The sequence below is a fragment of the Alternaria novae-zelandiae genome, assembly GCF_023758075.1.
Source record: "Alternaria novae-zelandiae strain BMP 2774 chromosome Unknown scaffold_1, whole genome shotgun sequence".
Lineage (NCBI taxonomy): Eukaryota > Fungi > Ascomycota > Dothideomycetes > Pleosporales > Pleosporaceae > Alternaria > Alternaria novae-zelandiae.
This window is the reverse complement of record NW_026056961.1, coordinates 445039-465270: the sequence shown is the minus strand read 5'-3', so window position 1 is coordinate 465270 and position 20232 is coordinate 445039. Positions and strand designations below refer to the sequence as shown.

Below are 20232 nucleotides of genomic sequence, written 5' to 3'. Positions count from 1 at the left end.
CTGCGCGCGACTGGAAGGCGTCGTCCAGGGAGCGGCGGCGGGCCGGGGGCAGGCGTCGCAGGGCGGTGGTGACGAGAAGGGTGGAAGAGCGCGCGGTCGTGGGCGGAAGGGTCGACGTATCGGCGTGTTTGTTATTCCAGCACGACGCGACTTGGTGGCTAGCGCAGGCGAGGCGATGACCTCAGGACGCAGCGAGACAACGGTGACAATGCGCGACGCGTGGGATACTAGATAGTCGGTGGCTATCGATAGAGAGATAATGGAGCAGAGCCGCAGGAGCACGGAAGGGGACAAATTACGTCGCCTTGGTGTCCTGGCTCAAGATGCTATCCGTGCGCACTCGTGATCAAAATAACGCGGTAGCTGGCTGCGCGCCCCCAGCCGTGAGCGACCCAGACCCAGACTTCCAAACATGCACGCTGCGCCGCTGTCAAACGGGACGCCTGCAGTATGATACCCGCCTCCTGTCATTCATCGCACCTTGAGCATTGCTTCTCCAGCGCACCCAGAAGCCCCAAACGCTCAGGTGCCGACTGTGCGCGTCGGGCGCGGCCAAGCAAACAATGACGCTATGCAATCGGGCTTGAAAACCGTTCGCATGCCGCCAACAGGATCGCTGCTGGCTGCACCAACGGCCCACCAACTCGACGCCAATCGTTGCCGCTTCGGACGCTTACTCACGCTCGCTTGCTGTGTGTGCTGCTACACGATGAGCGAAGAACGTCGCAGAATACCGCGTCAACATCCTGCATAACGATCGCAGCTTTGCAGCGTTCGTCCCGTGACGCGTCTGATTTTGATCGCTCTAGCTACATTAGTCACCTCGTAAACGCATTCCTTGACTCTTGCCCGTCATCGAGGCTCCACGCCGAAGCGCAGCCGGCCCGCGATACGCACTACCCCTCAATCCATCGCGATAGGGCACCATAGCCGTCTGCCGGGATCAATCAAGCGTACATGTAGCGGTTTCACCAAGTTTGACAGGCAAGACACGTGCACAAACCAGCAGGCAATAGTTATAAAGATTCGTTTCTTCATAAAACTAGCTATGACTAGCTCACAATTAAGGATTGAACATTACTGTTGATGGTTTATCCAAACAATACAGATCTCAACGATTCTTCTAAGAAGTGTAGTCGCTGGTGTCCATCTCGGCAGTAAGCAACAACTTGCGCGAGCTAGCACCGACGTATACCGTCTTGGGGTACTCGGAGATGACCCAGTTCTGGGCAGCGACGTCCCAGTTGCTGATGTCACGGCGGGTGATGTCAGCGTGGAAGGTAGCGCTCATGCCGGGCTGGATGCTCAGACGGTCAAAGGCGCGGAGCTGGACTACAGGGTCCTCAGGGCCGCCGAGAGCAATGTAGCACTGAACAACTTCGTCACCAGCGACGGTGCCGTTGTTGGTGATGGTGGCCTCGACAGTGTAGAGGACGTCCCACAGCTGAGGGTTACCACCGGGAGCACCACCGGCGGCGATGCGAGCCTGGGGTGAGCCATCAGTGGAACCTTCGGGCCACGTGTAGTCGACACCGTACTCAGGGTCTTGCGACGCCTCAGCAAGGTCAGTCGAGTTCAGGTATGGGTAGATGAAGGTGGCCGGGCGGGTGAAGTTGGCGGGGAACTGGTACTCCTCGATGTTCCTGCTGTAGTTGCCGAGAGTAGGGGCAGCGATGGTCTGACCAGTAGTGGGCTCGTATGCGCCAGCAGGCACCTTTGTGACACTGATGTTAGAGTACTCAAAGGTGGTGTAGGAGAGACCGAAACCGAACTCGTAGATGGGAGTGATGTTCTTCTTGTCGAACGCGCGGTAGTCAATGAAGACACCCTCGTCGAAGTTGTCCTGGGGGCTGCCGTGGCCGTTGGTGGGCTCGTAAGTGACATCGGGGCCGTACTCTTCCTGGGAGCTGCCAATGGTGAAGGGAAGCTTGCCACCGGGGTTGTGGCGGCCGTAGAGGATGTCGACGATGGCGTTGCCAGACTCTTGGCCGGGAAGACCAGCCCAGAGAATGGCAGTGATGTTCTCGTTGTCGTAGAAGTTGTTGACAAGGACAGGTCCGACAGAGTGGATGACGACAATGGTGTTGTTGCACAGTGCCGACACGTTCTGGATCAGAGTCTCACCGTCTTGCCAGACAGTGAGGTTGTTGCGGTCACCCATGTTACCGTCAACGGTGATGTAACCTTCACCAGAGTCGGCGTTGACAAAGACGATAGCGTGGCTAACCTGGCTGGCCATTGCCTGGATCTGCGCGTAGGCCCAGTTGTCGGTGACGGAAGTGACAACACCACCGTTGTCAGTGACCTCGCGCTTGATGGACTCGAGAGGGGTGACCAAGTAAGGGAAGTCGGCGGTTCCAGATCCCCAGCCCATGGCCAGAGTGCCGTTGTCACAGCCACGGTCAGCGCATCCGTTGGGACCGTACTCGTTCTCACCAGCGTCGTTACCGAAGACACCAGTCCACTTCTCGTTTCCAGAGAGAGGAAGGACACCAGAGTTCTTGAGCATGACAGTCGACTTGGCAGCAGAGCGGCGAATGGAGCGGAAGTGGTCCATGCGAACGTCAATGTGCTGGTTGACGAGCTTGTTGCCAACCTGTGCGTAGTAGTGCTCGTATCCGTAAGTGTCGCGTTGCCAGCTGTCGAAGTTGACAGGGATGGACTCGTCAAGGCCGACGAAGTAGTAGGCTGCCATGATACGGACAGCCGCATCGTCGAGACGCCACTGGGGAACGGTACCGTTGAGGATGGAGATGGTCAGGTTGGTTCCCCAGAAGGACTGGCCAGAGTTGAAGTCAGTGTCACCGGGCATAGTCATGTCCAAACCAGCAAGGGTGGAAGAGACACCAGAGTGCTGAGCATCCCAATCAGAGACGATGAAACCTTGGAAGCCAAGCTCGCCCTTCAAGATGTAGTTCTGGAGGTACGAGTTCTGGCAGACCTGGGAGTTGTTGACCTTGTTGTAAGAGCACATGATGGATCCAGTTCCAGCACGGATGGCGTCGGCGAAAGGCCACAGGTAGAGCTCGTGCAGAGTCTTGTCATCCAAGTTGGAGCTGATGGCATCGACGAAGCCAAAGTCCTCGAAGTTACCGGGCTGGCGGAAGTGCTCCTGCTCGTTCATGATGAAGTGCTTGGTGCAAGCGATGACACCAGCGTCCTGGATACCGCGGACGGTGTCGGCGACAGCATGGCCAGTAAGGACTGGGTCAGGAGAGAAACCTTCCCAGTTACGCTGGGTAGATGTTAGTAGATGTCAAGGCAATTGAGTTGAGCAACTTACTCCACCCTTGGGATGGCGACCGAGAGGACCGATGGCAGGGCCGAGTTGCACGTCGACACCCTTTGCGCGGTGCTCCTGACCCATCTGGTAGCCGCGGCGGTAGAACTCGCCACGGTCCCATGATGCAGCGATAGTGCCACCTGCGGGGAAAGCAGAGACGTAATCGGCGAAACGGATACCCAGAGGGCTGTCTTGCAAGCAGAGAGGGTCGAAGTCGAGACGGGGGATGGCGCCAACGTTGCCAACGCAGGCGTCACTCTGCCATCCAGTTCCGGTGGTGAGGTTCACTTTCTCGATGAGAGTAAGCTGGCTGACAAATGCCTTTGCCTTGGTAATGGCATCAGCCCAGTCGCCGGTGGTGTCCTCTGCCCAGCTATTTTCGAGTCAGCAATCGTGTTCCAGATGTGAAGTTCGGTCATGTCGCGATGCAACTGCCGCATGTGAAAGCTTAGTGGAGCCGGCGCTCCTTCGCTCTTCCCCACACCTGTCAAGCCCACTTCTACGGCTAATGACTTGTGAAATGCCGAAATTTGTACGTACGGGCTGGGGTAGTATGGAGGACTCTCAGCAAAGTTCAATGGACTGCTGGTGTCGTTGGAACCCGTGTTGTTGGAATACTTGTTTATGATCAGCGTAAGCTCGTAAACACAGCTGCAAGGGTGAATTGTACTGCGCGCAGAAAGGGGAAGAGGGCAACAACAAGATGCGCAAGATCGCGTAGCATCTCTGCAGCTTGATAACAAATATCTTGCAGTGCCAACGGCGCTGTGGTGTGTAATTAGAGAATGTGCAAACATACCTGGGCGTGGGCAAGGCCCGCAAACAATGCTTGTGCAAGCCACAGCATGGCGTCCGGCTGGCTGGGAAACGCGGCGATTGAGATACAAGAACACAGTAATATAAATCTACTGTGGTAGTATGCAAGTAGGAGTTGAGAGCGCTCGCAGACACAGGCCTAAAGTCCCGGGCGCCATGACAGCTTTATTCACAGCCGCGAGCAGCAAGTGACATGGGCAGGGCATAGCTTCCCCAGCGCCCAGCTACCCGTCCCCTAGCACCATGCGCCGTCACGACCCCAGGCGCAAGCGGCTGCCTCTTCTTCTGCGGGGGACGTGTGCAGAACCTGCTGATCCCCGCCCCTAAGCCCTCAATGACTCGATGGAGCGCACCCCGGTGCCTCCGCTGTGTTCTTCTGGCCCCGATGTTTCCTTGGAAGCCCCATCACATGGTCCGTCTCCAGTCAAGACTGCTGCGCATATGCAGCGACCATCGACTTCTCGCAGCTGCATCACGTCAAGGTAGCTCCACAAGGCAAAAGAAGAAATATTGCTTCTCTCCCGTCTCCCTTGAGCTACGCGCACGGGCGCGCGTTGGATGACCCTGGCCGTGTACATCGTCATCTACCTACGTCAACCCCGGACGTGCATATAAGCTCACACTCAAAAGCCCTTTCCGAGCGCCACAGAACAGCCAAGCTCGCAGTGGGAGGTGCGTGAGGCGCCCTGTCTCGCTGGCTCAAGACGTCCAAGCCCAGGGCAAGACACCCAGTGCGGGGTTGGTGTCGTATTCGAGCTTCCATGCTTCCGTCTTCAACTGCGCCGCAAAGTCGCAAACCTTGGTCTCTAGCATCTGCTCAGTAGCGTCTGCTGTGAGGTCCGACATTCCGTTGGGCTGAGAAATCGGCGGTATAGCTCCTCGGGGTAGACCCCAGTATTACCTGGAGCACCCGCATTATACATTGGCGAATCCTCGGGAAAACTCTTTGAGGACATGCTCCCGTTTTGCAAGCTCACGTTTACGTCCGGACCGTTGCCTCGGCGTGTGCTGTCGAGCAACTAGCAGCCGACCAGGTGCGCTTGAGAGCTTTTCCACCGGATGATCTAGTAAGCACCAGGACGCTCTCGTGGGCCGCCCCACTCGGCAGGTGGTACAATGAAAGTCACTCACGTCACTGATCTAGTCTGAGTAACTTGACCCCGTACTGACCCATTTGTGCTACACCTTTTCTCTCAGAGCAGCATCGCGTCAATACCAAGCGGATACACGAGCCGACGGTACGTTGTTCGGCATGTCGTCGACCATCCGCCATGCTTGGCTGTGTCTCTCAATTGGTCACTACGTTGCGAACGGTACAAAGTACCTTGAATGTCAAAAGTACCTCGCGGTACACCGATAGTCTGCGATCCCTACCCAAGAACATCGCTAGCCACGTTGGCTCCGAGTCCTAAGAATACCAGCAATATCCGAGTACCCGTTTTCCAGTGTGACGATCGCAACTTAATCAACGTAGTCGCGGTGTATTAGCTTCGCGCTTTCAAGGCATATCGCTGGTGGTGGTCAATCTAGATGTCGTCGTCCTGTGCAAGGACTTGCATGAGTCGTTCACGCTATATACCCCGCTCCGCGTGGAAATAGCACCTATTACGTCTAGCCTGCAGAAGTCTACCAGGTTCCAGCGTATGAACGTATGAGCGTATTTCGGGTGAAGACGACTGTCTGCGCCACATTTCACGATGCCGATGCAAGAGATTGGACCTCTCTCTTGGAGTTGTGCCCAACGGCGTAGGCTTACTCAACATCATCTCGGTGCGGTCAGATTGAATTGCACCGGGCCGTCATGTTATATCCGCAGTTGAGCCTAGCCTATAGCCGAGCCTTTCGAGATAACTTGGATCACATATCACGTATTACATTGAACTTTTCACTCCGTCGAAATACTGAACTTAGATTGTGGAGCCTGTTCTTCTCCTTTCGAGCCTAAATCCGATCAAGTCTAGCATGTCTTTGATGCAGCGCCATAAGGACTTTCAGCAGCTGGAGACGACAAATCGATCGTTTTCGGAGATGCGCCTTCCTACGTGTGCATGGCTCAGGGTCTGACTAGCTTCGAGAGTTGCGACATTGATGACGAAGCATGTCTGGTTTCCAGCTGGCGAGGAATCGCGAACAGAAAGATTTTGAGCTTCATAGCAACATCAGACAATCATTTCTGACTCGGACCCGTAATCGCATCTGAGGACGAAGAGCATTGAGCTACACAGCTGGACGCCTACCCTTCGTGCCGGTACACGCCATGATCTCTAGGATACAAGACGATGGCCAGGTGACCTTCATCAGATGGTAGCGACAAGAAGCGGATCCAGCAACTGTTCCCTAGTAGGCGTACTGCGACACAAATGTGGATGATGGATTATGGCGAATACGGTGTTCGAGTGCGGGTGAAAGCTAGCGAAAGATGAAGCACCAGATGGCGCTAAACCTCGTGCGGGGATGGTGGAGCTTCTAGAGAGTAGGCCGCCTGCTGGCTGTGCACAACATCGTACCCTCAACCGCATGCAGCCTCTGCTATCGAAAGGGCGGAATGTCCTATGTTTCGATGTTCTGTTGTTGTGCCCCTACCAGAGTCATATGGCTGAAGGGCGAAGACTCGCGATCTGACGTCATGGTCAGCCCTCGCCATGCTCTCGCAGTACGACACGAGTCTCGGAGCATTGATTGATCAATCAGCATACATCGTAGAGGTACATCAGATTCGTTTCCAGGCCACAGCCTCGTTGAAGCTAGGAAGTGTCTGGTATCTGTGGGGTACTGTGATGATATCTCGTCGAAGCCAATGACTGTCAGCGCCGCAAGGCTGGCTGCCTGCAGGCAGCACCACTGCGCCTTCCGTTGAGTCAACAGCCTTGAGTCAAACCTCGCACATTCAACTACATGCTGCTCTCTACTTAAGGTAATACTGTCGGCATCTCTATGTGACACAGTCGCAGAAGCCATCTCGTTTACTATGGGTTCCAAGTTCTCTCGAGCGGTACGGCCGCACGTGCAGGCTGTTGCCTCGCCAGTCGCAACTGCCCAACATCACGACATTGACCATGCAAACGCACGAACGCAATGCCAAGAGGCCACATCACGGGTCTCAGACCCTTATTGTTACGACGATATCAACGTTGCAACCTCTACCACGGTACCAGTTATTCCGCAAAGACGCAACAGCGCGCCCGCAACAACGTTCTCAACTCTTGCACCTTCCATCGCTATGGAACAAGCCCCAAACATCACCACTTCGTTCCTTCTCTTCCTAGAAGAGCGTCGACTCATGTCTATCCAACACGATCATACCGACCCTGAACCGCCGCCCGCGATTACCATGCCCCCGCCTCCTCCACCACCAGCAAAGCCTACTCTTACCTTACCATTACCAGAAGTACAATGTATCATATGCTGTACGGAGCTACCAGGTGCCAAAAGTCCGAAGCACTCAAAGGAGGTTGTGAAGCCATGCAGACAATGTGGCAGTACATACTGTGGGTCGTGCATCAAGAGGATGTTCACCGAATGCTGCAAAGATACCACGCGCATGCCTCCAAGGTGCTGCGGACAGATACCAATTCATTACGCAAAACCGCATCTGACGAAGGAGGAGTTCACAGAGTTCAAATCCAAGTACGAAGAGTGGCTCACACCAAATCCATTCTATTGTCCAGTGCCAACATGCTCGGCCTTCATTCCAGAACGACTGCTGCCCGCACAGGCAACGAAGAAGCAAGGGAAGCGCGCTGACTCTGGTGTTGGAACGCCAACGTTGAACGTCTTTGCGTGTCCAACCTGCTCAGCTGAGATCTGTCTCGAATGTCGGCAAATCGCTCATCCGAACGCTATATGCAACATCTCTGAATTCGGCATCGATGCAGAAACTACAGAGCTACTGAAGAGCTGGGGGTATAAGAGGTGTCCGAAGTGCGGTCATGGACTGAAACGAATGTACGGTTGTCTACACATGGAGTGTCGATGTGGAGCGCACTTCTGCTACATGTGTATGGACGAGCCGGAGGACTGTGGTGGAGCGTGTAATGAATATGGGGAAGACGATGGGGAAGACGACGGCAGTGACGGCAACATCACGGAGTCTGATGAGGGCGAGTCTCCATCTGGCACGAACGATGCATCGGCGCTATCCAACGAGACATCTCAAGCGCAAGAGACGGTTGGCGCAGCAGCGATGTCTACGCCACAGCCAGCGCCTCCACGTAATCTTGATGCTGGAGGGCCTCGTTACTGGGAGAATCAAGATCTGGATTTCGGCGAAGAACCGGGAGAAGACTATCAAGATCGCTCATGGAACTGTATCCACACATTCGATACCTACACAATCCCCCTTGCGATGGCTCTAGTTAACAACTCTGCGGCTGAGATGGAGTGTGTAAAATGCTGGTGTTCAATACACCCAGAGATCGAAGCTCCCAAAACCGCAGTCAATGGGATGAAGGCAAAGACCGTAGCCGCAGGTATAGTACGAAGAGCCGGTCGAGGGTTCAGGAGGGGTAACGGACCAGGGCGAGGGCGCGGTCGCGGACGGGGTGGATACATACCTCCTCGCGGGCTCTTCCAAGCTGGTGATGCCATTGGAACAGCGCCCCATCTCACTACTTCCGTCGCCTCTCCGCTCTCTGAAAGTGTGCCCATTCGCGAAACCTCGCCTATGGAGGATATTCAGTACTCTTCCGGCCGCGTGGTAGATACCTACGGCAACATCATCGCGACATCAGAGGTTGAGCTTCGGCGCCGGGCATCCGATGCATCTTTCGTCACTGACGTCGTCCCTCCGCGAGCGAACGGAAAGGCTCAAGCTACCTTCAATGCCCCATCAACCATCTTCTCTATGAAGTTCAGTCTCGCCCATGAGTGCGTCAACTGCGCCTTACTCGTGTGCGCATCGTGCAAAGACGGTATCTTGGCTGCTGAAGAGAGGAAGTGAGAGTCCTAAACCTTTCCGTATCTCTTACTTTACACGGAGCTTTGCAGCATTTATTAGCATGGGGAATTTCACGTTGGACTACAGGGGCGTTACGGGCATACGGCTTTCTTTCCCTGGTTTCAAGATGCTTTTCAAATGCGAAGATTTGATCACTTATTATCGAACGGCGTGTAGCAAGTCACTGAAGCACCCTTCTGTGCATTTCAACATGATGAATAGTGCTGAAGAATACCATGGGGTTGCATGTGAATTGTGTAGAAGTCTTGCGGCGATGTGTGCGTCTCGGTCAGCGATTACATGCTTCCTCAAACAGCTACTGCGCATCGGAGTATTTCACACTTCGTCCTCGTAGTATGATTGAGTGATTATATCGAGTTGCATCATCTTCGTTCAAGAAAGCGACGTCAATCTTTCCATGGCTCTATGGCCCTGCTGCCTCAGTACCTTTGTTCACCCAAATATATGCTACATGCCTGCGACTTCAGACCCTGTTCACTCCTCACACACTGAGTGCTGAGCTGTCTCATGATACTTCATAGACCCAGTTTGGCATCTAGCATTCTAGCACGCCTCGGGATAACATGAATACCACTCGTCCTTCCTACAAGCACTCATTATTGGTGACAAGAGCGTGAGGATGCCGTCAAGGTACACACAATCATCAGATACAATTTTTTATTCTTGTTCATAGAAACGTACTACCGCACACGAGAAGACCAACCGGGGAATCAAAACACTTGCAAAGGTTGAGCTCAAGTTCACTACATTCGTGGTACCGGTAGATGTAAGTATTTTAGCCCGCCGACATCTCTGATCGAGATTCCTTGATATTGTGCTTTCGCTCTCCGTTCGCTCGTCCCGTCGTGAGATAGCTTATTCATTCGTTCATTTCATCCACACTTGACTGTCGGATGCAGGTATGTCCTGTTTTCAGGCCGGAACCAAGGTTGACGCAATCTATGCGCCCAGGCTGGGGAAGGCGCTGGAATCGGTGATGTTGATGTTGGACTGGGCACCGCCGCGGCCTCCACGACCACGGGCCTCGCCACGTCCACGACCCTCACCGCCACGGCCACGTCCGCGGAACTCGCCACGACCTTCGCCGCGACCACGTCCCTCGCCACGGAATTCACCGCCGCCACGGCCACGACCGCGGAACTCGCCACGGCCTTCGCCACGGCCGCGTCCTCCTCGGCTGCCGCCCTCACGGGGAGGGGGAGCAAGCATGCGGTCACCGTCGAGCTCGACGTGGACCTTCTCCTTGCGGGCGCGCTCGCGCTTGGCCTTGCCTTGGGAACCGGCCATGAAGTCCTCTTGCTCCTCACGGGCGAGAGCAGTGCCCTCGGGGAACTTGGTGCTGCTGCCCTCGTTGGCCTTGCGGACGTTCTGGGCGGCGAGAGAGAGCTTCTTCTCGGCGAGCTCAGCGAGGTAGGCGGCGTAGGACTTGCTCTTGTCCTCAGGCTCGGCATCGGCCTCGCCCTCAGCGTCCTCCTTGATGGCGTCCTTCTCTTCAGCCTGAGCCATGGCCTCTCCAGCCTGCTCGTCAGCCAACTCGGCATCGCCGTCCTTTCCGCCCCAGCCGTGTGCGGCCTGCTTGTCGTGCTCGCTGGAGATTGTTAGATATGGCCGTGCTATGATATGGGATTTCTTACGCGATGCCAGTCCTGCTATGACGGTCACCCTGAGCAGCGCCTCCGCGACCGCCGCGTCCACCGCGACCGCGGCCACGCTGTCCACCACGACCTCCAGTGCTGGTAGGCTCTGCAGAACGTCAGTATAGGTACGAATTGACCAGTGACAGGGCACTCACCGCCAGATCCCCTGCCGCGGTTCTTGTCAGAGCCGACGCCGCGATCCCGGAATGCTGTGCTGCGTTAGCAATTGTCCAATGAACCTCCCGTGAGAGTGTAGAGCATGGGGGTTGCTCCTTGTATCCGACGTACCGTTGTCGTTGGCGTTGTCGGACTGCTTGGCACGGTTCTGGTTGCTCATCCTCTCGGGCATGGGCTTGGGGGCATCGGTTCCCTCGCGCTTGCCGTGCCTCATGACGGGCTTCTCAATCGCCCTCGTCGGTGGGTCAGCCGGCCTGTCGGGGTCGAGCTCGGGGTCATTGCCTGCGGGGTCGTGAGTGAGAGTTCGGTGCCTGTGCTGTGCGCTGCGACATACCCAGCAGCTCGTAAATGTTCTGCAGTTGTAATTAGCATCTTGAAGCTGTCTACTGTGGTGCAGGCCTTCTCGCAGCCCTCAATGGAAGGCGCGAAGCTGGACCTGATGGTGGGGTGAGTTGTAGCTTACCTTGGAAGCAATTTGCGACATCTTGACGGATTGGAGCGCCTTTCGCGCTTTGCCCTTCTAGATGCACAATCTGCCGGGAGAGAAAAAGAATGCGAGAGCTTGCCCTACAGATTTTAGGGACGTGGCTCTCAGAAGTTGACTCGCGAACGGGGTGATAGGCGCGATGTTGCGGGCACGAGGTTTTGGTCAATCGAAAATGGCCGTGGGTTGCTTCCGTAAGCGAGTGTAGTGGGGCTAAGACTATTGGAGGCACAAAGAAACATGAGCGCTGCGGTTCTTGCCGCATACAGCGCTTCACTCCATTCTTGTGCGAGGGCAGCTCAAAACAAAGTCTTGATGCACATGGTATTCACTGTAACCAGCCTGTTAGTCTGCAGCTCTTGCGCCGCTGGCGTATCAGTGTTGATTTGAATGCGCGTTCAAGTGCACGTCATTCCGAGGCTGTTTCATCCATGCAATGCTTTTTGTCAGGAAAAGGAATTGTCAATGCTTCCAATGCAGCTCCAGAATGCGACCGCATTGCTATAGTGTCGCAAGATGTGAAAATGCCTGATCTGGCTTTGGTTAAAAAGCATAAGCACTGTCACGGCGTTATGGGAGTATGACGGGGGTGCAACATTGACTCGATAGTTGCGGCCGACTGCATTACAATATGTACAAAGCATCGTCCCGCCTTCCAGTGTCACTAGACGGGCAGCGATGCCAGAGTGAAACGTATGGATGAGAAGTATTCACCCGCGTCCATAGCAATAACCCCAAGCAATTTCCATCACAAATACACATGTCGTAAACCTGCCCCAGGTTGAATGATAACTTTGTGTAGAAGTCCCCCGTATCGAGACTCGTGGTCTCATGTTGAACGCCGTCGTACCGTCGTGACACATTGTCGATTGGGTAAAAGCAGTTGTTGCGCCCGCTAAACAACGTCATGGGAGGGTATCAGTCGGCGGTGTTCCATTTCGGTCCCTGATAACTCCAATACAGCCCCCTCTTCCTATCCTTTCCTCATATCATCATCTACTCTCATACATCGTAGGGAAGTGCATGCTGGCCGAAAGTCCAAAGGGATCGGCATCGAGCATGGGGTCGTACGGGTCGAAGAGGTGGTTGTTGCTCATGCCATTGTAGGCATGGCCTCCGTCGTTGGGCGCCAAAGCTGCTGGGCTCGTAAAGGGTGGGTTCTGCGAGGGCGGCATCGGTGGTGGCATGTTGTTCGACGGCGGGAAGTTCTGTTGCGGGAACGGGCCAGGGCCAGCGGAGTGCTCGCTTGGGTCGTCGTGGTCGTAGGAGTCGGCTTGTTCCTCGTACTCCTGCTCTGTAACACGAAATCAGCCTAGGATTACAAAGCCCTATACTTAAGAGGGGATAGGAAACGGGTCAGCTTGCCGAGTTGACTCATGTGGTCCGTGAACTGTGTCTGGTAGAAAGACGTAGGACCACTGCTCTGAGTTATGCCGTTACCGTTGCTGCCAACAGTAGACGCGCTTGCTATGCCATTTGCGGGAGACTGGTTCGTTACAAGCGACGGGCGCTGAGCACCCATCATGGGAGTGAAGTTTGATCTAGGCGGCTGTGGCCGTAGCGGCTGCTGCTGTTGATGCTGCTGCTGTTGTGGAGGTATAGGCCCAAAGTTGGGAGACACTGATTGACCATGAGGTATGAAGCTGGGCGAGCGCGTTGCTGATTGAGCAGGCGACGAGAGATGCGAGCCAGGAGTGGGTTGCGACAGTGGTGAACGCTGAATCGGCCCATCCGGCTGTATCATAGGCAGGCCATTGACGCTATCAACCTTGGGTGGGCCTTGGAGCGAGCGCCGCTGTTGTTGTCTGTTCAATATAGCACGTTGTTGGAGAGGCGCCTGGTTGGGCGAGGTGTGTGCAGACGCTGGGGCTCTGGTCGGCCCCAGGTTTGGACTGCCAGTCTTCGCGCGCAGCTCGGCCTGGACGTCGATACCTGGTGGAGCAAGAGGTTAGCGTGTGTACCCTGATAGATAGACGTCTTGATAAGATTGGGGCTACCTTTCTCTAGCAGAATCCTCTCGAGTAGAGAATTCTTATACCGGAGCATAAGGCATTCGTCGGCGGCGTTGCGGTGACTGTTCTGCAGGTTCTGCAGCGTATCCTCATGGTGCTTTATGGTGCTCTCCAGCTGCTTGATGTACTCTGTACGGCGCTCACGAAAGGCGGCTTGCGCCTGTCTATTGCGCTGCTTGCGCTCTTCTGAGGTGGCATATATCTTACGACGCTTGGTTAGTCCTATCTTCGACATAGTGATTGGCGATTCAATTGCTGCAGCCATGACAGGCAAGGCAATTGGCATCAGGAAGGCTCACAGGTTTACGGCCGCCTTTGCGCTTCTGCTGCTGGGGCTCTTCCTGGGTATATGTCTCCGCCAGACCGGGTTCGGGCGACGATCCGATAGAGTCGGTCGAACCATCGCGCGAAGCCTCTGCCTTGCCCACGGGGGCCGTCATATCTGTTACGAGACTATCTCCCATCTACGGCCACCGTACCCCTCCGTCCAGATAGAGGGGCACCGAGGCGCCAAGAGCTGCGAGAGATGCGACAAAGGCAGGTCGAAGGAGATAGCAGGAGGCTCTGGTCGCTTAGACGCGCTTGTGCTGGGCAGCCGCAGCGCCGGGTCGAAAATCGATACGGTTTGTATGGGGTTTTGATAATGTATGATAAGAAGAGGGCGTTCGGGCCTGTGTGTGGTCGCGCAGTAGTTGTGAGGTAAGCTCTTGGGTAATGGAAACAGAGATGGGCTCGAACGGAGGGGCGGAGTGCTGGACTTGAAAAGGCGGGCGGACCACTCTCTGCTGCCCAGATCAACTCCTCCCGTGTGGTTAAAGCTCGCTCGACTCGCCTCGCCCCAGAAGGCCTCCTCTCAGGTGCGCAGCAAATGGCAGCCGTGCTCCCGCTGCTGGGCACTTCGCACGCGCAATGACGGCCAAGCGAGCGGGTGCGCGGTTGGCCGAACGCTCAGAATTTTCTCGCGGGGTGCTCACGCTGCATCACGGCTCTCGCTGTGCCAGACGCCTGGTGGACGACGCCGAACATGGCTGCCCCAGCCGAGCTGGATCGCGATGCCCCATGCGGCGTAGCCTGGTGGTTAGCTCCCGCGCCACTAGAAAGTTTTGTAGCCTTTCTCCGGCTTCTCCATGGACGCGCAGGCAGAGCGCGAGCCTGGGACTGTTATCTAGCAGGCGGCGCCCGTTCGAGCGCGATCAACTCGCGACGTGTATGCGTCTGTCTGATTCCATCCACGCGGCCATGAAGTCTTCCCGTGAAAAGCAAGCAACCAGCCGTCGTCGTCGCATCCACGCCAGGCCACCGACGTCGGAGCGCGCCCCTGCACCGGGGCCACGCACCTCGCCCTTATGAAGTCACCCTACTCGCGGACGGCATAGGTAAGGCTGACGAGCAGGTTCCATCTGGATGATCTGATATGACGAGGGTTGCATTATCGGCGCAGCTGCCGATAACGATCGATACGACTGCAGTCAATCTATACGACATGCCTCACCGATGAACCTGGGACGTCTCTCAGCCGTGACCAGGACAACGCCCGTAGCCGTCACGCTCAAAACTCTCAGGGTCATCACGTGGCTGCCCCGGGCCTACTAGTGGATGCCAGATCTTGGAGGAAGGAGCCACCAACGGTCGCATCTGCCGTGTGCACTGCACACCACCGCCGCACAACTGGTACTCTGGGCACGTTATTCCGCCAACGCAACCACCGGCTCCCGAACCGCTACCGAAGTCTGGCCTGGGGATCGCCGAGGTCGTTGCTTTATGCACTGCTTGAGCTCTGTTGGCCCGAAGCAGCCGTAGCGTCACGACGCTTTTTCTCGGCTGAGCAAGCAGGTGACCTATGGGGCGGGCGGTCGAGACTCGTACGAGGACATTAGTTGCACCCTGTCGCATCGTGACCTTCCAGCCGTTGTTCGAATAGTCGAGACCCGTCAAATCGGCAACGGACATTCGGCATTGCCTAGGTGCGGACTGTCGGATTCCATACCTGAGTGCTTTTGAGCAGAAAGCATCAAAGTGCCAATTGACGTCCGCTCATGTACATTGTGAACCGAATTCCCGGAAAGTCTATCCTTTACACGTAGAGGTTTGCGAGTATGAGGATGGCCTGAAAAGGTAGTCTCACTGAATCACTGTAGAACACCTCACAGACATGATATATGGACTGAGATTCTCATTAGCGCGTCTGAATACATTGCTCAATTACTTCGACGCAGTGAGATGCGCTCTTTCCAAATGTCAGGTTTGTTCCTGTCAACTCCAACCGCCACGTGCGGTACAATCGTGTCAAGAGCAAGCTCACACAGGCTCCTTCTCTCCCTCCTAGATGCAATGTTGCGAGAGATCGTGACATTCGACCTCCACCATGCACACCTCAGGCGACAGTCCTCACCCCTACCAGGATATCTAAGCATCGCATAGTCTCATATGACTTCCATCCTGTTTTCAGCAGTATAGATCCCGCATCAATCACTCGGTCAGCTTCTAGTCGCTAGTCGCCAGCTTCGCGCGCAGTCTATCGTTCACGAGGTGCTCGGCGCGATATCGCTTCTCAGAGCATTGCTGACGGTAGGTAGCAATGACCTTTTCCGAGATCGCGGGACGGCTGCTGAAAGGGTCAGGACACTCGCAGCCGCCGCCTGGCAAAGAGCACCTAATCGAATCTCATCCTTCGCCAGAGCGAGCCAGCATTTCCTCCTTCCTAGCTTCGCCCGAGTCAGACAACGGTCATATCACAGCCCGCGAAGGCATGCTCAGCATCCATCTTGGCGAACAAAGAGGACACTCCACTGCCTCTTCGTGGGCGAAACCTAGACCTTTATCAGACATTCGCGAAGTCACCGAATCAAGCTTTGCAGACACTCTACCTCGGAACGCCCTGACAAACAACTTTCCCCGGAGCACCTCTCGCACGGAGATGTCGCGGAAGCCCTCTGTTGCGACGAGACGACGTCCGAGCAACGACAACCGGTACGGTGAAAACGTAGAACCTGACAGAAAGAATAGCATCGAAAGCAACGGCATAAGATCCAACCACAGGGGTCGGACGTCTAGATCACCATCACCATCAAGCCCCGCGGATAATCACAGCATATCGAGCATATACAGCATACCAGCCGGCACCATCCCACCACGATCGTCCTCGCGACCTCGGGCACCTAGCACTTCTCGAACCCGACAGCCGCAGCAGATACCACCTATACACATAACCCAAGCGACTGCGACGAACACGCTCAGCGCCATACCTACTATACCGTTTCCGCCTCCTAGCAATAATACCAATACTATCATTCGACATGGTCAATCGCAGTCCCCCTTGCGCCACATTGTGACTCGCCTTGACCCCATTACTCATGACACCCACCGACGCATACCCTCCAGAACATTTGTTCGCGATCCACTATCGAAAGAACTGCTAGAGTTTCCATCACACCGACATCCGCGAATTGACCTTGGCCTGGACTTATCCGCAGGCATTTTCGTGGGCGGAGGCTCCATCGAAGGGACCGTCCAGATAAACGTCGACGATGCAGAGCGAATACGTCATAGAAGGACTCTGGACATTGCCCGGATATCTATCGATCTTCTTGGGACGGAGGAAGTGAGCGGCAACAGACGAGCTGTCTTTCTCAACCTCGCTACAGAGCTCATTGATGAGCAGAATCCACCGCCTCAGAACATGGTAGATACCCAAGAGCCCATAAGCTCGGCAGATCTTTTCTGGCATCTCATGCCTTCTACGACCAATCTCGCGTTCAATCTGAGCCTACCTCTCAACGTTGGTCCTCCGCCCTTTCATTCCAAGAATGCGAGAATCCGCTACATACTTTGCGTGTCACTTCTTATTCGCGATCAAGGAAGGCAGTACATTGTCAGGACTTCCGAAGATGTCACAGTGCTCTCAGTGTACGATCGTATGAGGCATCTAACTTTTCAATCCCTACTCTCACAGTGCTGACATGCTCGCAGCTGAAAAGGCACTCATGTCGCTACCTAGTCCACTGACTGCCTCAGACGAGTGGATAAAGCCCCGAGAAACCACCGTCGAAGTTGTGCGCGTCACTGCAGGCTTGCATCGACAAGTGTGGGTCAGCGGAACTAGTCTCTACGTCGATGTTCATGTTGCCAACAACAGTCGCAAGCTAGTCAAAAAGATTGAGCTTCAGTTGGAAAGGGACATACTCTGCTACAAACACGTTTGTTTTGCGAGCTTGACATACTATCTTGTCATGATGCTAATGAAAGTGCTTTGCAGGTTGCTGCGGCCACGATGGAGAAGTCTGCGGGTCAGGCTCGCATCTTTGACAGCAACGAGCGGTCTATCCTCAGTAAAGCAGTCGTCAAGCATGGTTGTGCCGGCTGGAACGGTGTTTCTGCACAACAGACTCATATCAGGACCTGTGATCTCGAAATACCCCGTGGCCACGGTACGGTGAAGTGTGGTATGTACATTGGCACGAAGTCTTGCAGTCATTTCCTGACTGAGAAAGGCAAATACTTCGAAGTCAGATACTTCTTGAATGTCATTGTAGCCAGCGGGCATACGTCAGTACTGCTATCTCTCTGACCGACCAAGCTGACTTCCTGCAGAAAGCTCGTAGCCGTCCAACTACCAATTGTACTCATCCACATGGTGCGTCTTATAACTACCCCTCCTCTACATCCGCTAATAAATGCACCTCAGAACTCTCTCGACGTGGTCCCCAACTCCGTCGCCCAAGTCGCCATGGCCATTGAAGAAAAGCGCACAGCCCGCCACTCTCCACCTCGCCTCGGTCGCCGCCCATCTCAATCCGTCCAAGGCCGCGCCTTCGCAGCACCGCGCATGCAATCCCTAGAACGCATGCGCGCACGCGACGAAGCCATCCAAGAACTCGGCCAAGCCCTCGAGCAAAGCCCTCGCAAATACGGTCTTCGTCGCGCAAACTCTAACTTCGACTACCGCACCCCGCCTTCCAATCGCAAAGGCAGAATCCTAGGCGATGGCGAAGCAGCAGATCTCCAAGACCGTCTGCGCCGTGTAAGGTCAAACGAGACGATTGGATCGCGACCCCCGACTCTACACCGCATTAATTCTACACGGTCCAGACGAGGCGCTGCATCAGCTTTTGGATTTCGAGAAGCAGAGGTTCGAGAGGACATTGAGCTTGGGGGACTGGGTGCATCGGGCGATGGGCCATTGAAGGAAAGGTTGGAGAGAACTAGTGATCGGCAGTATCGGTTCAGCAAGAAGAAGAGCGTGGAGAAATGGAAGGGTGTAGCGAATGTGGGGGTTGGGTGGCTGAAGGGGAGTGGGGTTAAGGATGAGAGGGAGAGGGAGGGATGGGTGTGATATGCGCGCTTTTCTTCCCTTGACAGGCTTCCTGTACGTTGGATAGCGCGTTCGTTACGTTGAATGATGATCACTTTTTCCTTTGGTTCTGCTTGACTGTGCCAGCGTGGTCAAAAGTAAGTGTAATGTTATTTGATTGAGTCCGTCCTATGATATCCTGAATGCTTTGATATATGATACAGTCATGCCTCGTAGTAGTCATTAACCCCCTCTTCATCTTCCTTATGCAATATCATACAGTATTATACATGGTGTGTCGAGGTGATCGTGATAGAAAAGCTTGCGCAGTGGCAGAGTGCCGTGCAGCTAGAAAACTCATGACCTGCTCTTGGCAAGCTCAGACTGAGCAGTCGATGTAGGTCCGCCCTTAACGCGCTCTCCACCGGTGACCTTCTTCTCTCCCTCGGTGATGTCATGTAGCGCCTCGCTGGTGATGGGCTCCTTGGCATGACTCTGCGCCTGCGCAGTAGGACCTCCAGGTACAGGTCCGTCCTCGCCGGTAAGCTTCTTCTCCGCATCGGTGATCTTGCTCAGTGTCGACGAGTCTAGCTTTCCTGATGCGTTGGAAGTGTTGGCGCCAGTGTTGTTATTGTTGGACGGAGCTGAGCCGGCTGTGAGAGCAGACTGAGCGATCGATGTAGGACCTCCTTTCATGACTTCGTTGGAGCCAGTGAGCACCTTCTCGCCCTCGGTGATGTCGTGGATGACTTGTGCAGTGAGGTTCTGGCCAACGTGCTGTTGGGCTTTCGCGGTAGGGCCGCCCTTGTGTGGCTCGTCCTTGCCGGTGATCTTCTTCTCGGCAGCGGTGATCTGCGAGATGAAGTTGGAGTCGACCTGGACAGACATGATGCGTGTTGTTGTGAAAGTGCGGTGGTTGCTGAGGTCGTTGATGTTGTTCTTGAGCGGTGCTCTTTGCGATGTAATGCGAGCTGCTGGTCGTGCTGCGAGGAAAACGTTGCGGTTGATACGGAGGAGTCTGGAAGCCATTGTTGCTGCTTGTTTATATGTCGATGGATGATGAACTGGAAGATGCGAGTGTGTGAGGTGTACAAGCTGAATATGTAGTGTGATGGAGTACTGATGTAATGCGAAATTGATATCGTCTGAGGTGTGCGCTCAGCGTGACGTTTACTATGGGGAAAGATGGATTGCAATGCGCATTTGCAACTTGTCGGTCTGCCCGTGCACCGCAAATCTCTGCATCAATGGCGACGACATCGTGCTGATGACCCTGAGATGCAGGTACCACATCTCCGATGGACGCGGCGACTGTGCGATGCGCGCGCATCATGTGGTGGAGCCATGATGTCAGCATTCTGGGGAACTGCGCCCATGACGATTCGGGTGCACTAGCGGTGAGCTAACATGGCCATGCGTTTTAGGGGTCCAGATGCAAACTCCACAACATCAATTACGACGCGATCAATGCAGAATGTATTTGCTCAGCTACTGAAGGTCGTTCGAGTGGGCGTAGTTCACTTCGGCCTGACGCATCGGAGATTGCGGAATTAACGGCTTTGGTGGCGCATGTCAG

General features: G+C 55.0%; 5 protein-coding genes across 5 annotated transcripts; 1 reads left to right on the top strand and 4 right to left on the bottom strand.

The window, feature by feature from the left end:
* Positions 1 to 1123: 1123 nt before the first annotated feature.
* On the bottom strand, positions 1124 to 4130 carry J4E88_000124 (uncharacterized protein; the record flags this gene model as incomplete). The annotated part of the gene is made up of 4 exons (XM_049393805.1): positions 1124 to 3235; positions 3284 to 3656; positions 3824 to 3900; positions 4083 to 4130. 4 exons carry the CDS (start codon positions 4128 to 4130, stop codon positions 1124 to 1126), a joined length of 2610 nt encoding a protein of 869 aa, XP_049259634.1.
* A 5865-nt stretch (positions 4131 to 9995) lies between these two features.
* Positions 9996 to 11354, bottom strand: J4E88_000123 (uncharacterized protein; the record flags this gene model as incomplete). Its single annotated transcript, XM_049393804.1, has 6 exons — positions 9996 to 10644; positions 10691 to 10799; positions 10849 to 10902; positions 10982 to 11152; positions 11205 to 11223; positions 11334 to 11354. The coding sequence occupies 6 exons, from the start codon at positions 11352 to 11354 to the stop codon at positions 9996 to 9998; spliced, it is 1023 nt and encodes a 340-aa protein (XP_049259633.1).
* Positions 11355 to 12346: 992 nt separating this feature from the next.
* J4E88_000122 (uncharacterized protein) lies at positions 12347 to 13601 on the bottom strand (the record flags this gene model as incomplete). Its single annotated transcript, XM_049393803.1, has 3 exons — positions 12347 to 12648; positions 12708 to 13286; positions 13352 to 13601. The coding sequence occupies 3 exons, from the start codon at positions 13599 to 13601 to the stop codon at positions 12347 to 12349; spliced, it is 1131 nt and encodes a 376-aa protein (XP_049259632.1).
* Positions 13602 to 17045: 3444 nt separating this feature from the next.
* J4E88_000121 (uncharacterized protein) lies at positions 17046 to 18698 on the top strand (the record flags this gene model as incomplete). The annotated part of the gene is made up of 6 exons (XM_049393802.1): positions 17046 to 17280; positions 17336 to 17562; positions 17622 to 17808; positions 17857 to 17911; positions 17957 to 17999; positions 18051 to 18698. 6 exons carry the CDS (start codon positions 17046 to 17048, stop codon positions 18696 to 18698), a joined length of 1395 nt encoding a protein of 464 aa, XP_049259631.1.
* A 315-nt stretch (positions 18699 to 19013) lies between these two features.
* J4E88_000120 (uncharacterized protein) lies at positions 19014 to 19685 on the bottom strand (the record flags this gene model as incomplete). The annotated part of the gene is made up of 1 exon (XM_049393801.1): positions 19014 to 19685. The coding sequence occupies one exon, from the start codon at positions 19683 to 19685 to the stop codon at positions 19014 to 19016; it is 672 nt and encodes a 223-aa protein (XP_049259630.1).
* Between the last annotated feature and the right edge of the window lie 547 nt (positions 19686 to 20232).